The sequence below is a fragment of the Corythoichthys intestinalis genome, chromosome 8 (genome assembly GCF_030265065.1).
Source record: "Corythoichthys intestinalis isolate RoL2023-P3 chromosome 8, ASM3026506v1, whole genome shotgun sequence".
Taxonomy (NCBI): domain Eukaryota; kingdom Metazoa; phylum Chordata; class Actinopteri; order Syngnathiformes; family Syngnathidae; genus Corythoichthys; species Corythoichthys intestinalis.
In genome coordinates, this window is record NC_080402.1 from 382,310 (window position 1) to 403,967 (window position 21,658).

Below are 21,658 nucleotides of genomic sequence, written 5' to 3' on the forward strand. Positions count from 1 at the left end.
CTCGTGACCGCTAGGCATCGGGTTTGATTCCCCCAACGTTTTACCGCCCTTGAAAGGAGATGAGTTGGCGCTCTCTTGCGGATATGTTTGGTATTGCTTCCGTCCGATTCATTTGAACTAGGAGTGAACGATATCGTTTCACTCATTCCAATTGAACTATTTTGATCATCACTGTCAGCCACTGACGATGATAGACGCCCATTCATGTGGCTTTTAGAAACCGATTAAAACTCATGCACAAAGTATGATTATTTTTCATTTTTTTAAATAGGACAGTGGTATCAAACTTGAGGCCCACTGGACCATATTTTGCAGCCCCATTTTGACAACCAATGATCATATTGGTGTTGTCTGCGCATATTTTGCGATGGGCAATTTAAAACAAGAAGATATAGACAAGTAATATGGGCGGCGCCATCTTTCTGCTTCCAACTTCCGGTTCAGAAAAAACCTCATGAGTTGCGGTTGATGTCAGCGGTATGTTGACAAAGTTAAAACAGTCAAATGAAGCCAGAGAAACCCAGGGAATCTCCAAAAATGGATTCAGCACGGCGTAGATGAGATTGTATGATTGTTCTTATCACTTTGTTGAGCATTTGTGGACAAAATTATAATAACGTGTCAGCCAGTGTTGACGTGAGGTGTATGGATTGATACGCCGGCCACTTGAGTGACCAAAATGAGATGAAATTACACATTATATTACATTTGCCGAATGCAGAAGGGCTGACACGGATTTGGTTGTTACAAGGAAATACTACAAGGTATGTACATAAAAACAGAACTAGTATGTCATTCTTTTTTTATTGCATATATTGATAGCGATACAAAACATTTGGACAACATAATTCCATGTCTTGTTTTATCTAAAACAATCGGTGCATGTGCCAAACAGGTAAATTAATCACAATTTATAAAATTATTTGAAAAAATAGCATACGAGAATGTGATATCAGTCAGCAGAGCTGCGAAGCGGCTTGACGTGTATATAAGATGTAATAAATTGAAGAAAAGAAGACAGACATTTTCTTCTTTTCCTTTGACTTTTCCCTTCAGGGGTCGCCACAGCAAATCAGTTGTCTCCATCTTACCCTGCAAATGCTCTCACACCAACCACCTTCATGTCCTCTTTAACTACATCCTCTTTGGTCGTCCTCTAGACCTTATGCCTGGCATATGGAAATTCAGCATCCTTTTTCCAATATACTCATAAATTCAAATCATGAATCACTTGTGACCTCACATATCTTAGCTTTTTGGCTGCCATTGACGGCAATAGACATCCAGTCCATTTTAACGGCACGGGATGGAGTGGAATATTTTTTTCTGTGTATTGTATGGGACATCAAAACACACCAATTGGATCCTAAAAGTCCCACGAGAAAAGCCACGTCAGCAGTTTGGAAGCAGCAAACGCTGCACATCGATAATCCGCATAGCCAATTAGCCCGAGCGGCGCAATTAGCAATCGCTATTAGCATAATGCAGTGAATCGCAAATGATGTGATGTTATCAAAATACAAAGTGTTACACGACCAGTATGTTGTCACCTTCGATAATATTGTGAAATACAGACTTAAAATGGCCACTAACCCTGCTTCTTAAAATCTAGGGCTGGCTGGGAATGATGTTTCCATGCCATTGATGCGAATAGAGTGTCCAAACTATTTTTAAGTACGCGTGCGTTAGCTTGAATGTTTTCTTTTTGTTAGCTCGGTGCAGTTTCCCCAACTTTTGCTTTGAAAAAACACTCGCTGTTTATCCGTCCTGATCGGCAAAATGTCCTCCCCCGGCTATTGAGATTAATGCTCTCTGCAGGTATTCCTGTCCCTATTTAAAGCCCGTATCGATCGGTGCGTCCCTGAAACTCTGCGAAAGTACCTCACCAGCATTTAGGCCACACACAGCACATTGGAGAGTAATGCAGAGTAGTGCTGTGGTTTGCAGATATGAGAGAGGCCAAGGGCCTTCTAAAATTGCCTTATATGCCAAGTCTATGGACATTTCAGGCTTTGCCATACTCATTTTTTTTTTCGTGTTCTAAGAATTTAGCCACCAAAGCCAGCAATTTCGGTCTTTTCCCCGAGTGCAGGGGGTCTCCAACCTATTCCACAAAGGACTGTCGTGGGTGCAAGATTTCATTGCAACCAGTGTTGGTTTTGCTAGCCCTTTTAATTTTAAGTTTAGTCTTTTGGACAAAAATACTTATTAGTCTTAGTCATTTCAAAATGTGTTTGTCTTTGTCTAGTTTTAGTTGACGAAATCTCATACCAATTTCATCTAGCTTTAGTCGACAGTTACTTATGATGTGTTAGTCGTAAAATTCAAAAGTTTTTCTCCCCAAAAAAAAAAAAAAAAAAGATTTCCAATGAACAAGGACAATGCTAACTTGGTGATGATAATACAGTACACACTCAGCAGGAAAAGCAGTACATCATTTTCAATTAAACCCACCTAGAAGCTATGAACTGTAGGTAAAAAAAAAAAAAAATGTCTGAGCGTTTAACTTTATTTTTTGGTATTCTTAGGGCGCTTTCACACTAGACCAAGACGACGAAGGTCCAGTTAGAGAGAAACCTCACACCAACACTTGCAAATGAGTTGTTGAAAAGGTTCAGCATTCACACTGCGCCAACCGAGTTCTCTGAGTAGCATCACGTGGACGAAAGGCGTACTCATTGATTGGACGAATAGGAGAGGAAATCGTCAGACGAAAACTGGTGTTTGTCTCATTATGTTCTAGTCTCCTGGGCCACATTTTAGCTTGTCATCATCCGACACTGTTTCCAACCAAACATGATGACCTCATTTCACCAATCCGGCGTTTCACAAGTGCAATAAATTGATTATGTTCAGGCGCCGCTTGTTTTAGCAGAAACGTCATTGGTTCGACTGTCTGTGCTGGATCGGTCGGAACAAAAACCAGGACCCGCAACGAGCCTCGTGTACCGTTTTGGAGACCCCAATCCGCTGCCTCTCGTGCAGTGCTTCATCTGTAAATCATAAGGTGCCTGAACGCAAAGTACATATGACAGCGCAGGTGTAACCCCTTTTTCTCGCGTTGAACTCCTGGACTCTGCGTTGTGTTTTAATATAGTTCCAGGAGACGTGGATGGTTTGGACTTTTTATTGTCTGCATAACACACGTACACGATGCGAGCTGGTCACTCTCACAGGCCTCGCCACAACATGCTAAAGAAGAATTTTCTTTGGCGCTAAGCTAATAGCAACTTAGCAATGCTATCCAACTCACCTTTGCTGATGACTAAATACAACTGGCGCCATCTGCGGCGCACCCAGCTAATTATAGTCACCACATGAGTTGGGGGTGCTGCTGTGCCTTCTAATGTGAACAAGTGGAATCACAACATATCCATAATAACTCTGTTACACAGGGATGACGAGACGGGCACAAGTACCGGAACATACGCAGAAAATGGTGCAGAAAACAACACGCCAATGCCCACTTGACATGCTGTGGGACTTTACAAGCCTCAATTTCAGATAATATCCGTGGTATAAATGTTATGACAACAATTTACAATTATTTAGGCTATACTCTGTACAGCAGGGGTCCCCAAACTTTTTCCTGTGAGGGCCACATAACTTTTCCCTTCTCTGATGAGGGGCCAGGGTCAGTTTGTAACAGAAAAAGTGTGACGATTGCAGGAGTGCCTAAATGTAAAAATGTATTGTTTTTCAGAAAGCCACAATCAACTAACCCTTTTTGGATTCTTCACGGAACAAAAGGAAATAAAATAAAAATAATAATATATTATATAAAAATAAATAATAATAAAATTATTAATTAAATACATAATAACCAAATAACCCTCTCTGGGTTGTTCACAGAAAAAAAGCCAGGAAATAAATAACATTATTGAAAAAAATTAAATTAAATAAAAATGCTCTCTGGTATTGTTCAGGGGGCCGGACCAAATGTGGAGGCGGGCCTTAGTTTGGGGACCCCTGCTGTACAGCACGGGCAATTGCCCATATAACCACAGGTGGGACACAGTCAGCAATTAGTTTCTCAACAGGTCTAACTTTTAAAACATAAAACAAAATCAGAGATTACAATAAATAACACAAACCCTTTCTTTTGCAAGTTTCATCCCCCCGTCTTCTCTGGCCCCAAAGTTCCCACTGCCTTTCAAATTGTGCAGCCCAAACCCGTACCCTAATGGTCTATTGCTCTGGCTGTTGGTGGTCCAACTGGCTGACTGCTGGCGCTGTAGCTGGCCCCCACTCCGGGTGGCGCTGAACCTGACCAGCTGCTGCCACGGTAGCAGCCTCCTGCCCCTGATTGGCTGTCTGTCCGTGAACCTGGCTAGCTGCTGCGGCGCTAGCCTCCTGCCGCACCTGATCATGCCCGTTAGCAGATCTTTTTTTTTTTTTTTTTTAATGTCACACGAGATGTGCCGGATCTGCCCAAATACAGTTAGTCCCAGAACACAGGGAGGTGCCGGATCTTGTTCCGGCAGGACCTGGCACAAATTAACCCCTGTTCTCGTGTCACTCAGCTGTTCCTCATTGTCTCCTTACCTCCATGTCTGTATTTAAGATCCCCGTGGTCGCTCCTTGTTGAATCATCGTCTATGTCAGTGTATGTGCTCCTGGAGTTCCCTTGCCCCCATCCTATTGCAGTCCGGTTACACCCTAGTAAGTCGTTATGATACCCAGTCTTTTGTTTGTATTCCTGAGTTTTGTTAATTCTTTGTTTTTGTTCAATTAAAGCATTTTTTAGTTGCATGCACTACCCTGCCATAGCTTCCCTGCGTTTGGGTCCACTCCTTTCTTCCTCGCCTACCTCTGATAGGTGGGTATATCTATCAGGAGTAGACCCACCAAAAAGTCTCAAGAACCCATGGTCACAAAGAAAGGAAGATTTGGTTTTGAATTTGTTGCTCGCTAAATAATTAAAAATTCAGCCTCTCAATGAAGTTTTACTGACCAACGTGAAATTTGGTTAGTATGCGCATCATGACCAGACTTACCAAAAATTCCCAACAACCCAAGGCCAAAAAAGACACAGCTGTTACCATTTTGGTTTAGAGTGGCCATTTTGAATTTGTAGCGCGTGACAGTTATTTAAAAAAACATTCAGTCCCGAAAGCCAGTTTCACTTAGGAACGTGAAATTTGGTAGGCATGTTTAAATGGATTGGACGTCCATCCAACACCTTCAAATGGTAGCCAATGAGTTAATGAGTGAATTTTCTGAGGTGGGAGTTTAAACATTTTGAAAACGCTAGCTTAAAAACCCACGTCGCCTCTAGAGTTTTGTCCACCTTTGGCTGTTGTTTGTTTCCCCGTGCAAAGGATTTGCGGCACCCGCGTTCGCAGGTGGACAGCTTGTCGCCGGGATTGACGGCGTGACGTCAGCGTGCGGCGCTACCTGCAGAGCGCCTCTGCCGCGCCTGGATTAGTGGCGCGGGGACGGCGTGCCATAATCTCGTTTAGTCGTGGATCTTGCCGAGATTGAGCTAGTGGTGGGGGGGCGCCAGCGGGATGGCACCCACGCCCCCCCCCCGACCATTTCCCGGTCCCCCCCGCTCACCCTTTAACCTCTCACTCGGAAGAAGAATGGCATGATGGGAGCGTGCAGGTAAGATCTGTGTGAGTGTGTAGTAATAACCGTGAACAAACATATTTGTGAATTAGCAGCGTCTCCCATGTGCGTTACTACTGTGGTTGTACGGAGTTGCTATGCTAATGCCACTTTGCCAGACATGATTAGTTACTAAATTAAAGGAGGCGTCGAGCTGTATATTGCCACTCTCAGATCAAGTAACAAGAGTACCAAGATGTAGTTCAGTAAATACATAAACTCCAGTGTTTGAGTGCTAACATACAATGGGAAATTCCATGAACACACGGGCTAGCAATTAGCATCTGTGCAGTGGCGGTGTTGTTTCTGTTTGAGGACAGTACTAGGGTATGGGGGACGTACAGTACGTACAAAAATAATATTTTAGGCATATACTGGGCACCAGCGTATCTGCCTTTTTGGATTTAAAAACATATTTTTGGTCATGTTCAGTATACTGAGGCTACATATTGTCACTTGAAGCATATTGCCAAATGGTCAAATATGGCAAAGGCATATTGTAACACAGGTTTGTAGAGGAATGAAAAAAAAAGAAAACAATGTTTAACCAATTCTGTTACACGCCACTGCCAAAAATTTTCAGGAATTCTAGCTAGAACCATATAGCTCGGCCTACATATGTGACGTACAGTGGTACCTCAAGAATTTGTTCCAGCGTGGCAGGTTTTTTTTTGGATAATGAATCATTCTGTCATGTTATTTGATTGCTTGTCTTTATTTGTAATGCTTTGTCTCCCCCTAGTGGCGCTAAAGTACAACTAGCTTGTTAGATTCCTGCTTATTTTACAGATGTTATCACATGACTGCTGGAATTCATAGCAAACATGGAGTGCTAAAAGACCAACTAACTTCGGCAGCCAGTTCTTGCTATCTCATCTCGCTGTTTGCAATAATGCATGCGCACGTGAGAAAATTGGATGAAAACATATATGAAGTATTTCTCATGTTATTATCTCAGCATCTATTGAAAAACAAAAGTGGTATTGAGCCACTTCATTGACAGACTCGAGGTCCAGATTACAACCATGCAGTACAAGGAAAAAAATTAAAATGGAAACAAGCATAATAATACTAGAAAGAAATTTAACAGCACTTGGATCTACTAGCGACCCACTTTTAAAAGGCACCTATACCAGTGCTTCATATCACAATACATGATCTGCTGATGTACCTGTTCGATTTCCATATTATACATATAATATTTGTATTTGGGTAGTGTAAAGTCGGTCTAAAATCATGTACACAAAGAAAAAACATTTATTTTGCTACTATACTGTATTTTGCGATTGTGTTCTTTATCCTCTGCAAAGAACAAGTAAACTTCCGAGGCCATGAGAGGCGCTGCCTTTATATAGTATAACTGTATGTCTGATACTGCCAGGGCCGGCCCAGCCTATAAGCAGACTATGCAGCTGCTTAGGGCCCCTGACCACTAGGGGGCCTCCAATCTGGCAATTGTTTAATTTATATTCTATTTTGTTTACTACAGTTTGCTTTATTTGACTTTTGAGTTTTGATACTTGATTATAAGCTTAAAAAAATAAAAGTTCTTCCTTAACTACTTTCCTTCCTCTTTTACAAAAAGGTTTGGCGCTATCTACTGTAAGTACTGACAATCATTTGGGGTGAGAAGTTTGAAGTACGCAGTGCAAGAAAATCTGATTAATATACAAAATATGGACGTATGGGTTGGATTGAAGTATGGGTTTCACAGTACACTGTGACGAAATGGTGGACCAAAAATATGGGCCCCTTTACATTACTTTGCTTAGGGCCCCCAAATGGCCTGGGCCGGCCCTGGATACTGCCTCTAGGTGGCCACAACTGACAACACACGGGTTGCCATTGACGGTTATAGACGTCCAATCCGATTGAACTAATAGTTGTTGGTCCTGAAATGCAAACTAAAAGCTCTTATTACTCTCAATTCAAATACGAAAATAAATACAAAACAATAATGTTTACTCTTTACTCAAGACGTCCAATCATCCTTGAATTGTAAATTGATATGAATTTGCGAGTTCAAATGGATTGGACGTCTAGGGCAGTCATTGGCAGTTAATGAGTTGCTGGTGGAGCGAGAGTGGTGAGGTGAGCGTCTCCAAGCCGCCTGCAAAATCCCATAGTTTACAATAGTGTACACTATAGCGTTTTAGCGCACTTTAGTACTCCTCCAGTAGTTAGTTGGCCCGCACGCGCGCGCGCGTATGAGTGCGCGCGTCCGGGCGGATGTTTGGAGCAGGAGCTTGGCCGCGTCGCCTTCACGGACCATCTCCTTCTTCTTCTTCTTCTTCTTGTGGGACTTGCAGCTCGGAGCTCTCGGGTGACGGCCCCTCGGCGCCATGGGGGGCTCCCGGACGAGCGCGGCCGCCGGCCAGCGCAGCACTTTAACGGCGTCCTAATTGGGAGCGGTGACCGGGGGGTGGGTGGGTCGCTCGGTCGCTCGGCCGGCCGGGGCCAGAGGCGTCGGAGGTCCCGCCGCTCGATCATCGCGCCGCTGCAGCCTTTTGGGATTTGATTTGATTTTTTTTTTGCTTCGGATGGAGCGGGTCCCCCCGGCGGTGGCCGCCAAGATGCGCTGCTTGACGCTGCTGCTGGCCGGCTTGAGCGTGTGGGCCAAGGTGGGCCGAGGGGTGGACTACGACGACCGCGATCGGGATCGCGATTACGAGTACTACGACGAAGCCGACAGGCCGGACGCCGTTGACTACAAGGACCCCTGCAAAGCCGGTCAGTCGCACTGCATTGCACTATTTGCTACTTTGAAGCACGGTGATAGACGTCCAAACCCCTTTGCACTGGGATTAAACTGTTTGAGAATAGGAAACAATCAAGTTCAATTTAGTTCAAAATATACTGTACATGTGTTGCATTCATTTTGTATTGTGTAGGTTTATTAAAAAAAAAAACATTGAACAGATTCAAAAGGCTTCACAGACAATCAATTAACACTGATGGATAAAAGCAGCATTTTTTAAATGATCGTATTATTATTGATAAGAAAATACAATGATTTTTTTTTTTTTTTTTTAATGAAAAAGAATGCCGATGAATGATGACATCCCCTGCAGGTCTACATACAAGCAGGATAAAACTTATCTAAAAAAATGAATAAACATAGATAATCGAGGTAATTAGCATCTCCGTTTGCGATGATATCCTGCACAAAATACGTACATTACAACTCCAAATAAATGTTTATATAGCATAAAAACATACCTTTAATGGCACATTGTAATCTAACATTTTTACACCTGCATGCAAAATATTCCAACTTGTACGTGTTGAAAATAATTTCAATCCAATTTGAAAGTGCTAGAATTGTGCAAATACATATTAGGCAAATTTAGAGTTTTTTTTAAAAAATAGGTCTTTTAATAATTGTTATTTTTAAAAATTTTTGTTTGTTTGTTAAATCATTAAAACTGCAGCGAATCTCGAGTGTGGCATGAGTACCACTAGTGAGATACCAGCTCCCTCTAGTGGTGCGCAAAACAATCGCTGAATTAAATGTTAAACTTTGGAAAAGTCACAGGATCTTAAAATCATTTTTTTTAAAAAAAACGGTTTTATTTACATTTAATTTCTCTTGACTAAAATTTTTAAAACGATAAACAAAATAAATAATTGAAAGTGTCAAGTAAAATTACTTTGATGATTGAATTGAGTGCTGAATGATTGAAATATTTACAATGAATTAATCATGTGGAAAATGCAATTTATTATTTCAATCTAAATTATTCTATATCCAAATGATGTGCTTATAAATTTAATGATGAATTCTTTGAAATGATGATCAAAAATCTGCTAAATTGTAACATTTTCATATATTGTTTATGAATAAAATAACTATTGATTTTGAATATTTTGACGTAAAAAAGGGGATATTATTCAAATCAATTGGTATATTCCAATATTACTGTTATTAATCAAATTAGCGGATTTTGTAGAATGAACTCTTTTCAGTGCCATTGACAATGATAGATGTCCAATCATGCGACGTCCAAACATCCTACTGCTGTGAATTGAGATGACCTCATCACTAGTAGAAATCGAACCGCTCGGACGTCAATGCCAGCATTATTCAATGGCTTTTAGCACGCTGCGCTAACAGTGCATTTCTTGGGACATGGTTTCTATCAAGGAGGTGATATGCAATGCACATCAGTATATATTAGGGGCGGTAACGGGCTGAATAACAGCTGGCCAATAAAGTGAAACCTCAGAGGGATCGTGCTTTGTGCGCAAACCTCAGCCAAAATGTGACTAAGGGCAACCAACCAGAGGGTCTGCTCCCTTACGACCATAAAATGTGATCTTTAACAAGCCAAAATGGGGCCATTTTCAAATGATTGTACTTTAAAAAAAAAAAAGTCAAATAAGACGTGCTTGGATTTATAGAAAAACAGGCTCAAAATGAACTACGAACATCGCTCAGAGACAAAGCATAACTGAAGAGCTCGCATGCCCTCTACTGGCTAACTCAGAATCTTCAGACGATGATAAGTGGGCAATTAATATATCTAACCCTTTCAGGGACAGCGCTCACTTCTATTTAAAAGTTACCATTAGCTTAATTCATTCACCGACAGTCCAGGTGATGGAGTATGTTTTGGGGTAGAAATTGAAAATATCTAATGACAGCAATAGATGCCCAACCTGTTTCAAGAGTTAAAATAGATGCACGTTTATTGCTGTCAATGGCAAACAAAGCGTTAATCTAACAAAAATAAACTTCCCGGACCAGAATGTATCGGGCCACACATACACTGGTATAATGGTATTGACAGGTCAGATCGTTCATGCGCTGTGCCTCGCCTTCAAGTAGGGTGCCGCCCACATCAAGAGGAGCTTTTCACAAACACGCGCGCAGCGATCTAATGCCAGATTTCTGTTGAAAAAGTACCAAAGCTGTACCGCATACAAACAGGAAGGATTGTCTCAGGAGTGATTTGTTGGAGGATTCAAGGTAATTATCATATTTTTCATACCATGCATGCATTTTGAAAGCTGTTTGTGGTGATAGGCGCCACAGTGGCTTGAAGACTAGCAGCACATTTGACATATTTACATAAAATAAATGCTAACTGCATGGTTTTTTTTTGCTTCCAACCAAGAATCGAGACGGTTTTACGTCCATATCTATTAAGAATTCGGGAATTTAAGTATTTATTCACAAGAATTTCTAACGGAAAAGCTCTTTTTACATAAGGCGGCTGCTAGCTACATTCACTAACGGACTAGCATTGTACTTCGTAAAATAAATGCTAACTGCACACTTTTTTGCTCTTTTGACAAAGAATCGAGACTTTTACGTTAATATCTATACAGAATTCGGGATTTTAAGTATTTATTCACAAGATTTTTTAATGAAAAAAGCCCTTTGTCTGTGATTCCACTCGGTCAGCTTTGACGGCCTCGCCAACAATGCAGGCCCCCTATTTATCGACCCTGCGCCCCGTGTCCCGTCAATACATTATGAAGTCTATGCGCCACGTTTATTTGAATTTGTCTTTGTTATACTTTTTTTTCATTTTATTACAGTGTTTTTTTGTCATTTTAATTTTATTAATCAATTTTATTTAGAATTTTATTATCCATGGATTTTTTTTTTTATTTGCGTTTTTCAATCTTTTTTTATTCATTAATAAGTAGATGTTTTTTTTTTAATGCTTCAACTACTCCATTTTATTTAAAAATGATTAGTCTTTTAGAGAATGTTCCCAAGGCATTTTTATGTGAATAATCATTTTTTTGAGAATGAAACATTCAATAACATTCGTCTATGCAGTCTCCCATAGTATGTTAGCATTAAGCTAATGGATTTTGGGAACAAAAGGAATGTGATAAATATACATATATGTGTGTGTGTTGTATCATTTTCTTTGGTATGTGTCTTTATTTCTTCAGTTGAGTCCAACCAGAGTTCGATCAAGGTCTTGAAAAGCATCAAAATTGGATGTTTTTAAAGGGAAAAACAGTAGTAGAAGAATTGAATCCAACTCGATTTGTCTGCGTCCAACGCCACAACACCGTGCTAATGTTCATGAGCACGTTTGTGGCGTCTTCCATTGTGTATGAGCATTAAATCGCCTGTGACAGCAGAAAAAAAACGAATCTTAAATAGCATCCTTATGTGAATTAGTATCATATTTTGAGATGATTTGACTATATACAACAATTTGGCAAAGCGCAAATGACTAGAAATGAGTCTTAATCAGCCATTTAGATCTGCCTGTCATTATAGCGCTCTCGCGACCCCAGCGCCATGAAGACGTCGGCAGGGTCACGATTTCATCTGATTTAGAATTCAGCCCATTGAGGGGGAAGATTCGGAACGAGGAAAATATGACAGAAAGCAGCAAAATGTCATGATTGTTTCAATCTCTCTACTCCAATATTTTTATTTCTTTTTATATACCTAAGTATTTTTCCCCAATTGCTACTAAATAACTGGTATGTTCATGACGAGTAACAGTCTTGTGCTAAATGGAATACGAAATATTCAAAATGCATATATTTCGTACGACAGGGCAAAATTACTGCACAGTGATCAAAACTGCCGACTTCCTCTGCCCAACGGTATTTTATGCCACCGGTTTTTGTCATTTCCCTGGCCCAGCTTCGGAGAACAGGGGGCGTGACAGCTAGCCAACATGCTAACCCGAACCTGGCAGCTTTTCCAAGTCTTATCGGCCTTTCGGGCTCATGTCACACACGGCGGTAGGGTTGATTGTCTTCACCGATCAGCCAGCCCCCAGCGGTGAGCAAGTTTTGGCTCATCATTCCCCTGTTGCGGGCAGGAATCCTCGTTGCCGGGGACGCAGCTGGAAAATGAGCACCGGGTAAACCGACCGACGTCGGAGCGAGGGGCTGCTCGTGGCCAAGCCGAGGAAAGCGCATTCTTGGCGGGCGCTCGAATAGGACCGAGGGGGTGGAAATGACCATGGTGTGTGACAAGCTGCCGGTTGCCGGCCGAGTGGGATTCTCGGTGGACAAGGATCACTGTCACCCACAAAATGCAAGCCACCTCTTTATTAAAAGGTGTTCCATGATCCCAGTATTTGACATAATATATAAAACACGTAGCTTACTCACTTCCTCATCAGATGTCAGACTTGTTTATGCCATTCTCCGCGGTGAACGGGAACTTTTTGACACCCAAAAAGGCTCCCTTGCTTCTCCCTGGTGCAGCAACAAAAGCCTGCAGCACATTGGGGTGGCGTGATGCAAAAAATAAAGGAAATAATCCACATAATCGGCGGAATCCACAGTTGTTCTGCATACTATAGTATTGGCTGTATACTGAAGATGATTAGCCCGCCGGTGACACATTCACATTCTTCGTCAATCCAGGAAGTCACTCATTTTCATGGCGCGGGATTAAAAAAACTGAAAATATAGCGATGGCTTCCACACACATCCAAGCGGTCCATTTCATTCAGGAGCATAAAATACTGCGTGAAATGTGAAATAAACTTGCTTTTTGCTGTCATAGGCACTTTAGGCTAAGGTTTTCAGGAAAAAAAAGTGTATTTTTAAAAATATATTTGCATTCATCCACTTCTGGCCCCTCCCACTTTTAATGGATCAGTGGCAGGCAGCCAATCGGTTCACTGGAAATACAAGTCAAAAAGTAGGTTGGATGTAAAACCGTATGTAGTAAAAGTACAAAGTTGGCAGCCACACACACTCACATTCCTGACATATCAAATACCTAAAGCTGACAACGCCTGGCCTGTGCACCTTACGCTCATCTGGGTGTGTGTGTGCGTGCGTGCGTGCGTGCGTGCGCTGTATCCCGTGACTGTACGGTTGCGTGCACGCGTGTTATACAAGGAGACACTGAGTCTACATATGCCAGGAAAAACCCATCCAAAAAGCAGAGCTGTGTCGGATATATATATATAAAGGTTGCATTAAAGTATGTTTGCATTGCCTGTATATGATTCAGCAGGTTTACTCATTGAAGCCCGACCCTGAAATGCGTTGTCCAAATTCATGCTGAAAAGGATCTGTGATATCCTATGAGCGTGCAGGAAATGTAGCCTCGGAATTCCAAAACCTCCGTTTGTGCCAAGTCATGGTTTTCAATGTCACTCAGCAACGGATGGACTATAATCTGAGTCAACCAAATGTCATCAAAGTCAAGGAAAAACTCGTAATGTATATAAGATGCCCGTACCTTGTGTCCATGGTTTAATATACATAGGATATTTACAGTGGTATGAAAAAGTATCTGAACCTTCTGAGTGGACGGCCACTCCTTGGGAGAGAAGCAACAGTGCTAAACTCTCTCCATTTGTAGACAACTTCTCTGACTGTTGATTGATGAACATCCAGACTTTTAGAGATGGTTTTGTACCCTTTTCCAGCTTGATACAAATCAACAATCCTTGATCGCAGGTCTTCAGACAGCTCTTTGACTGAGCCATGATGCACATGAGACAATGCTTCTCATCAAGACAATTCTTACCAGGTGTGTGTTTTATAGTGGGCAGGGCAGCTTTAAATCACTCATCAGTAATTGGGCACACGCCTGATTTAAATTGTTTGGCATTGAGCTTATTTTGGTTAGCGGGCCACGTTCATGGTCAGACCAGTTTGTTTTTCGCCAAATAGGTTAACTTGCTGGATGCCAGACATCTACTGAAGTAGGAGCATTCACAGCCAGTCCTCCCAGTTGGATGTCTTATTGTTGTTTGTGGAAACCAAAGCCTTCATTTTGGTTCACTTGCTTATCATTTTAGTGCATTAATGGGTCACTTTCTGTACATTTAAGGGTATCTCAGTGTCACTTCCTGTACACTTTGCATCATTTCCTGTTGATTTTAGGGCCACGTACTGTTCTTGGGTTACTTCCTGTTGATTTTGTGGCATTTCCAAGTTGGTTTTTGGTCACTTCCAATTGATTTGGGGGCATTTTTGGGTAACTTATTAAATTCATCGGCTGCCATTGACAGCGCCGACAGGTGATGAACGAATGTGATGGAGGTAGTGCACCAATTTCAAAAGCATGTGATTCTGTATGTACAGTATGAATGAGCTACAACGTGCCTGCCGTCAGGCAGAACAAAGCCACCAGGGGCGCCGAATTGGATCCCTTGATAGGCCGCTTCTGGCCCGCGGGCCGCAGGTTTGACACCCCAGAGTTATCCCATTCAAGTCTAGCCTTACTCGTTTTTCTATGATAAAACCAAGCGTGGTATGAAGCCTCAAACAAAATAAAACGGCTAGCTTGTGACAGCACTTAGCATAGCAGCTTTGTCGTAGCAAACTGTAGATCGATTTTAAAATGTCGGCACATTTACAGTGGGGCAAATAAGTATTTAGTCAACCACTAATTGTGCAAGTTCTCCCACTTGAAAATATTAGAGAGGCCTGTAATTGTCAACATGGGTAAACCTCAACCATGAGAGACAGAATGGAAAACCCCCCAGAAAATCACATTGTTTGATTTTTAAAAAATTTATTTGCAAATCATGGTGGGAAATAAGTATTTGGTCAATACCAAAAGTTTATCTCAATACTTTGTTATGTACCCTTTGTTGGCAATAACGGAGGCCAAACGTTTTCTGCAACTCTTCACAAGCTTTTCACACACTGTTGCTGGTATTTTGGCCCAATCCTCCATGCAGATCTCCTCTAGAGCAGTGATGTTTTTGGGCCCGTCGTTGGGCAACACGGACTTTCTACTCCCTCCACATATTTTCTATGGGGTTGAGATCTGGAGACTGGGTAGGCCACTCCAGGACCTTGAAATGCTTCTTACGAAGCCACTCCTTTGTTGCTCTGGCTATGTGTTTGGGATCATTGTCATGCTGAAAGACCCAGCCATGTCTCATCTTCAATTCCCTTGCTGATGGAAGGAGATTTTCACTCAAAATCTCTCGATACATGGCCTCATTCATTCTTTCCTTTACACAGATCAGTGGTTCTTGTCCCTTTGCAGAAAAACAGCCCCAATGCATGATGTTTCCAACCCCATGCTTCACAGTGGGTATGGTGCAATTCAGTATTCTTTCTCCTCCAAACACGAGAACCTGTGTTTCTACCAAAAAGTTCTATTTTGTTTTTTTCTGACCATAACACATTCTCCCAGTCCTCTTCTGGATCATCCAAATGCTCTCTAGCGAACCGCAGACGGGCCTGGACGTGTACTTTCTTCAGCAGGGGGACACTTCTGGCAGTGCAGGATTTGAGTCCCTGGCGGCGCATTGTGTTACTGATCGTAGCCTTTGTTACTGTGGTCCCAGCTCTCTGTAGGTCATTCACTAGGTCCCCCATGTGGTTCTGTGATTTTAACTCACTGTTCTTGTTATCATTTTGACGCCACAGGGTGAGGAGGGAGTTGAAAGTCCGTGTTGCCCAACAAAACATCACTGTTCTAGAAGAGATCTGCATGGAGGAATGGGCCAAAATACCAGCAACAGTGTGTGAAAAGCTTGTGAAGAGTTACAGAAAACGTTTGGCCTCCATTATTACCAACAAAGGGTACAGTACTGAGATGAACTTTTGGTATTGACCAAATACTTATTTTCCACCATGATTTGCAAATAAATTCTTTAAAAATCAAACAATGTAATTTTCTGGGTTTTTCCCCCACATTCTGTCTCTCTTGGGTGAGGTTTACCCATGTTGACAATTACAGGTCTCTCTAATATTTTCAAGTGGGAGAACTTGCACAATTAGTGGTTGACTAAATACTTATTTGCCCCACTGTATCTATTCACCAATGTTTTATCTTAAATTGTTTTTCCGTAGATTCAAAAGCAGCAGGCAGAGTTTGCTTGAGCGATAAAATCCTCAAAGAAAGTAACGAACTCGGCTAGCGGCAGGCTAGCAAAGTAGCTAGCTGTAGCTGTCACAAATTGAGGAATAATTTGGCAGTGTAATTAGATTGTAAGCAAAAAAAAAAAAAAAAACTGGTTTATGTAATATAAACAATAACGTGATTTGTACATGAACCTACGAGTTGACGGATTTCAATGATCAAAACAAACATTTGGGGCAGCCCGCGACCTTTTTGAGTGAGGAGCATGACCTTAGTCGCGATGCGAGCGATTCCGCCTCCTGTTTTCACACGGCGGCAATATTTGCCGGCCGGCGGTCTGCTTATCTCCTCGGGGGCCGGCCGGCGTTGCGAGACAACACACACACACGCTGCGCTCCCTCCATTCACCCGCGCTTATCTCTTCCTGCTTGTCTGCATCCTGCCGCTCAGCTGGAGATGACACACACACACACACAGCGCTCCGGAGTCATTCATGCTTCCTTCCAAAATCACGGAAAGTAAGAGCTAGCGCACATACACGCGTGCGCGCCAATAGTCAGAGTTGAGCAGCGGGCGGGAGCTTTCTTCGCCGGGAACCCGAACAATCAAAGCTAGCTTGTTTTGAGACACATGGCCATTCGGTAGGATGTAGCCTTGCAAGCAAGACTGCACGTCCTGATTGGTTGATTGTGCGGTACAGTCTTGGAAACCTCAAGTGTCCAAACACTTCCCTGGTCATCTGATGTTCCAGCCAATCAGGAGAAAGAGACGTGACCAGGAAGCAGTTATCGTACTATAAAAATTAGGGACATTTGTGTAACATACAATTTTATTTAAGAGTAAGAAAAAATGACTCAAGTAGTAATGCAAGAATAGTAAAAAAAAAAAAAAATTCCTATTTTAAAAAAATGTAAATATTTTAATTGAGGCGCTGAAGCTGATGGCCATTACATTTCGGTTCGGCACGGTCACCTTTACAAACTTGAGACAATAGCTGAGCCGGTAGGGCTTCCTCGAGTGAGGGCGTCTAGTAGGGCTGAACGAGACAGTGGTATGAAAAAGTAGCGGAACCTTTTGGAATTTCTCACATTTCTGTGTAGAATCACCATCAAATGTGATCTGATCTTTGTCAAAATCACACGGATGAAAAAAACAGTGTCTACTTCAACTAAAACCACCCAAATATTTATAGGTTTTCATATTTTCATGAGGATAGTATGCAAACAATGACAGAATGTCAAAAAATAATCAAGTGAACCATCACATTTAATATTTTGTGGCCCACACTTTGGCAGCAATAACAACCGTGTAGCTGCAGATCAGTCTTGCACAGGGGTGCGCAAGTCCAGTCCTCGAGAGCCCCTATCCAGCTAGTTTTCCATGTCTTCCTCCTCCAACACACCTGACTCAAATAATCAGGATCATTATCAGGCTCCTGCAGAGTTTGCTGATGAGCTGATCATTTGATTCAGGTGTCTTCAAGAAGGGAGACATGGAAAACAAGCTGGATAGGGGCTCTGGAGGACCGGACTTGGGCACCTCTGGTCTAGCACATCAATCATGACTAATCTTGGCCCCTTCTTCTCTACAAAACTGCTGTAGTTCAGTCAGATTCCTGGGATGTTTGGCATGAAATGATTTCTTTAGGTCATGCCACAGCATCGCAATGGGGTTCAAGTCTGGACTTTGACTAGCTCACTCCAGAAATTGTATTTTGTTCTTCTGAAACCATTCTGAAGTTGATTTTCATCTGTATTTTGGATCATTGTCTTGTTGCAGCATCCATCCTCTTTTTAGCTTCAACTGTCTGACAGACGGCCTCAGGTTTTTCTGCAAAACATCCTGATAAATCCCTGAATTCCTTCTTCCATTAATAGTTGCAAGTTGTCCAGGCCCTGAGGTAGCAAAACAGTCCCAAGTCATGATGCTCCCTCCACCATGATTCACAGTGGGGATGAGGTGTTGATTTTGGTGAGCTGTTCCATTTTTCCTCCACACATGAGGTTGTGTGTTCCTCCCAAACAATTACACTTTGTTTTCATCCGTCCACAAAATATTTTGCCCAAACTTCTGTGGAGTGTCTAAGTGTCTTTTTGCGAACATTAAACAAACAACAATGTTTTGTTAGACAGTGGTACTTCCTCCCATGAATACCATTCTTGGCCATAGTTTTACTTATAGTTGATGTTTGCACAGAGATATTGGACTGTGCCAGTGATTTCTGTAAGTCTTTAGCAGACGCTATAGGATTCTTTTTTTACCTCTGTGAGTATTCTGCACTGAACTCTTGACATCATCTTTGTTGGAGGGCCACTCTTTGGGAGGGACACAACAGTGCCAAACTCTCTCCATCTATAGACAACTTCTCTGACTGTCGATTGATGAACATCCAAACTTTTAGAGATAGTTTTGTATCCTTTCCCGGCTCTATACAAATAAACAGTCCTTGATCGCAGGTCTTTAGACAGCTCTTTTGACCGAGCCATGATGCACACGAGACAATGCTTCTCATCAAGACTATTCTTACCAGGTGTGGGTTTTATAGTGGACAGGGCAGCTTTAAACCACTCATCAGCGATTGGACACACAACTGACTTGCCTCAGTGTTTTTCTTCACCATGATCTCAATGGCGTACCACAAGCAACACGTCACTTCCGCTCATTAATATTCATGACATTAGCTACTGTTGCTAAGTAAGGACCGTTTGTCCTTAATAGGAAATGAATGGAAATCGTGTTTTCAGAGTTAAACCTACCAATTCTCTCCGAAAATGATGTGCCTGGTGCCAAATTCACTGGCAAAGATGTGGAAGAACATAAAAATGTTCAGTTAAAGAGATGGCTTTAGTGTCGAAGGCTGAAATAGACGAAAAAAACGAGCCGACCTAAGCATAGCTTTAGCTTTTTTTATCGACGCGACTGACAATGACATTCTCCATTTCGACAAGCTATCCTTTACCATCAGCCCTGTCTTTCTTATATATCCTCTGGTTGTCCTACGTCTCTTACCGTTCTTGGGGGTAATTTAGTTAGCTTTGTGTAGCGATCGCAAATGCTACTCAGTGACAGCCAACGAACACTTTTAATTTTTTTATTGATAACACATCTTAATCCTATAATTTATTTACACTTCCCCCTTACTAAAGTTGTTTTTTTATATATATAACAGAAACGGTAACAGTGGCAGTCAGATACCACTGTAATTCTTTTCAGGTCATTCATTGTCAGACAGAAGCAGTACGGCACAACGTTACGCTAAAAAATATAAAAATGGCTTACCTCTTTGTCCTCTTAAAGACCATGCCAACCCAACATAATGTTTACTGCATATGAAACGTGAATGGATTCGCCGAGCTGGTGTTGCAAGTTGATTCGGTCTTCACATTTTTTCCTCTCGAGTTTTTGGTTTTCGGAAACGTATGAAGAAAACATCCTTCATGTGTCGTAATGTCTAGAGTTGTTTCTACAAGTTCCAAAAAAGCAATGCGTGATCGGCATGTTCGTTTTTGAAAGATTACCGGAGAAAAGTAGCACTTTTTACATTGGGTCTATGCAAGGCGGGTCTATAATGTCCCACTTCGGCTTTACTTCCGCTTTACGATGCGACGTCACGGTCTAAAAATAGCCTGCGTGCGGTACGCCATTACATTGACGTTTGCTTCCTTTTGGTAACATCATGGTCAGTTCATTCTGCATGAATTAGCCAAATCGTTGGCTTCGGAAATTACACCAAACGCTGTTGATCTTCTAAAGTGGTCCTCGGGATTCCCACCTCAGCACAGCTCATGGTTTCCTGCAGCGTAGGTGTGTGAGGGCGGGGGCCATTTAGCGATGAGTCGGCATTTCCTTCACGGCGCTCACCTACAAGGCGGCCGCTCGATTGACATCAATATTCAATGTGTGCACGTGCTTTATTTGGAAGGCTTTTAGTGGCAAAGTCACCTGCTTCTGCTGACTCCTGTTTAACTCTGTCGTCCATTGACACGTTAACTGTTCGCGGTCTCATAGGCATCTCGTATCACATCATCAATGCCATTGTCTGGACGGATTGGACTTCTGTCACCGTCAATGGCACTGAACCTTGAATGGCTGCGATCCTTCCCTCCCAGTTTAAACATCAGCCACCCGTTTGGTGAGGATCAACAAGCAGCTTGCACAATGATTATTTTCAGGCGCAAAATCCTCAACGGGGCAAAGAGATAATCTCTTTTTAATATGACGCTAGAATAATATTACAACGCGGCACATGGAGCGGCACATGCACACATTTGGGACAAACTGCGAGGTGACCTCATGGTTGAACTCTAATTCCCTGTCGCGGCGCACTCAAAAATACAAATCAACAGATGAATATGTCGTTTTGGAAGAATGACATCATGAAAAACAAGGAGGAGATCTTTGGGTCCTGACTAACACATGGAAAGAGGCCCGATTCACTGAGTATACAAATCCTGATCTCAAGCTCGGGCTAACTTTTGGAAAGTAGGAGAGGAGAGAGAAAGTGTTGTGAGAACCTGACCATTACATGGAAATTTTCCTGGTGCACCTTGATGAAGGTGTCAAGTAGACATATCCTGCATGGTAACAGGTTAAGGTGGCGGTTGATTTAATGCATAGAAGTGTACAGAGCCTTAGTAAACAAGCTAAGAGGTTGACTATTGCCCATGTAACAGTCTGTTCCCATGACAGGAACACTTTCTGTGTAATATTCTGTTCCCTACTTTCCATGTATGAGTCAGCCAAAGAACTGTCTACTTACTGGAGTAGTCAACCATCTTGCTTCGAAGCAAGGTTACTCCTAGGGTCCCACAAGCAGGATACTTCTCATGCTATCTCCTGGAGACCCTTGTTTTTGATGAAGGTGGTTAACTTCTCCAGCACAACCTTAGTAACAGGACAGTGGTTGACTGCACGGTAAGTGTTGCAGTCAACCTTGGTTGCCGACACGACTAAGTAGACGGTCTCAGTTCCGATTGATGCAAGGTAAGTGGGAAATACCTGCAAATCGCCCTGGTGAACCTTGTGATGAAGGTGGTTGACTACACCAGCAAGTCGACACATCCTGCTTGGTAACGTGCTAACTGCTAAGATGGTGTTTGACTAACGCATGGAAAGTGTTGCAGTCACCCATGTGTCTGATGAAAGTGACACTTCAGGAAATAGACTACAGCTTCAAGAACAAGCTAAGATCCACACTTCCGACGGATTACTTGTTAACATGCTAGGATGGTGATTGACTAATACATGGAAAGTGTCCCTGACTATTCTAGTGAG

At 42.2% G+C, this 21,658-nt stretch overlaps 1 protein-coding gene across 1 annotated transcript in view; it reads left to right on the forward strand.

Annotated features, from left to right (window-relative positions):
• Positions 1–7,769: 7,769 nt before the first annotated feature.
• Positions 7,770–21,658, forward strand: part of LOC130920224 (dorsal-ventral patterning tolloid-like protein 1) — a 49,538-nt gene continuing 35,649 nt past the window's right edge. The window contains exon 1 of the mRNA XM_057843261.1: positions 7,770–8,340. Coding sequence (XP_057699244.1) covers positions 8,151–8,340 — 190 coding nt within the window. The 5' untranslated portion in view covers positions 7,770–8,150. The remainder of the gene's footprint in view (positions 8,341–21,658) is intronic.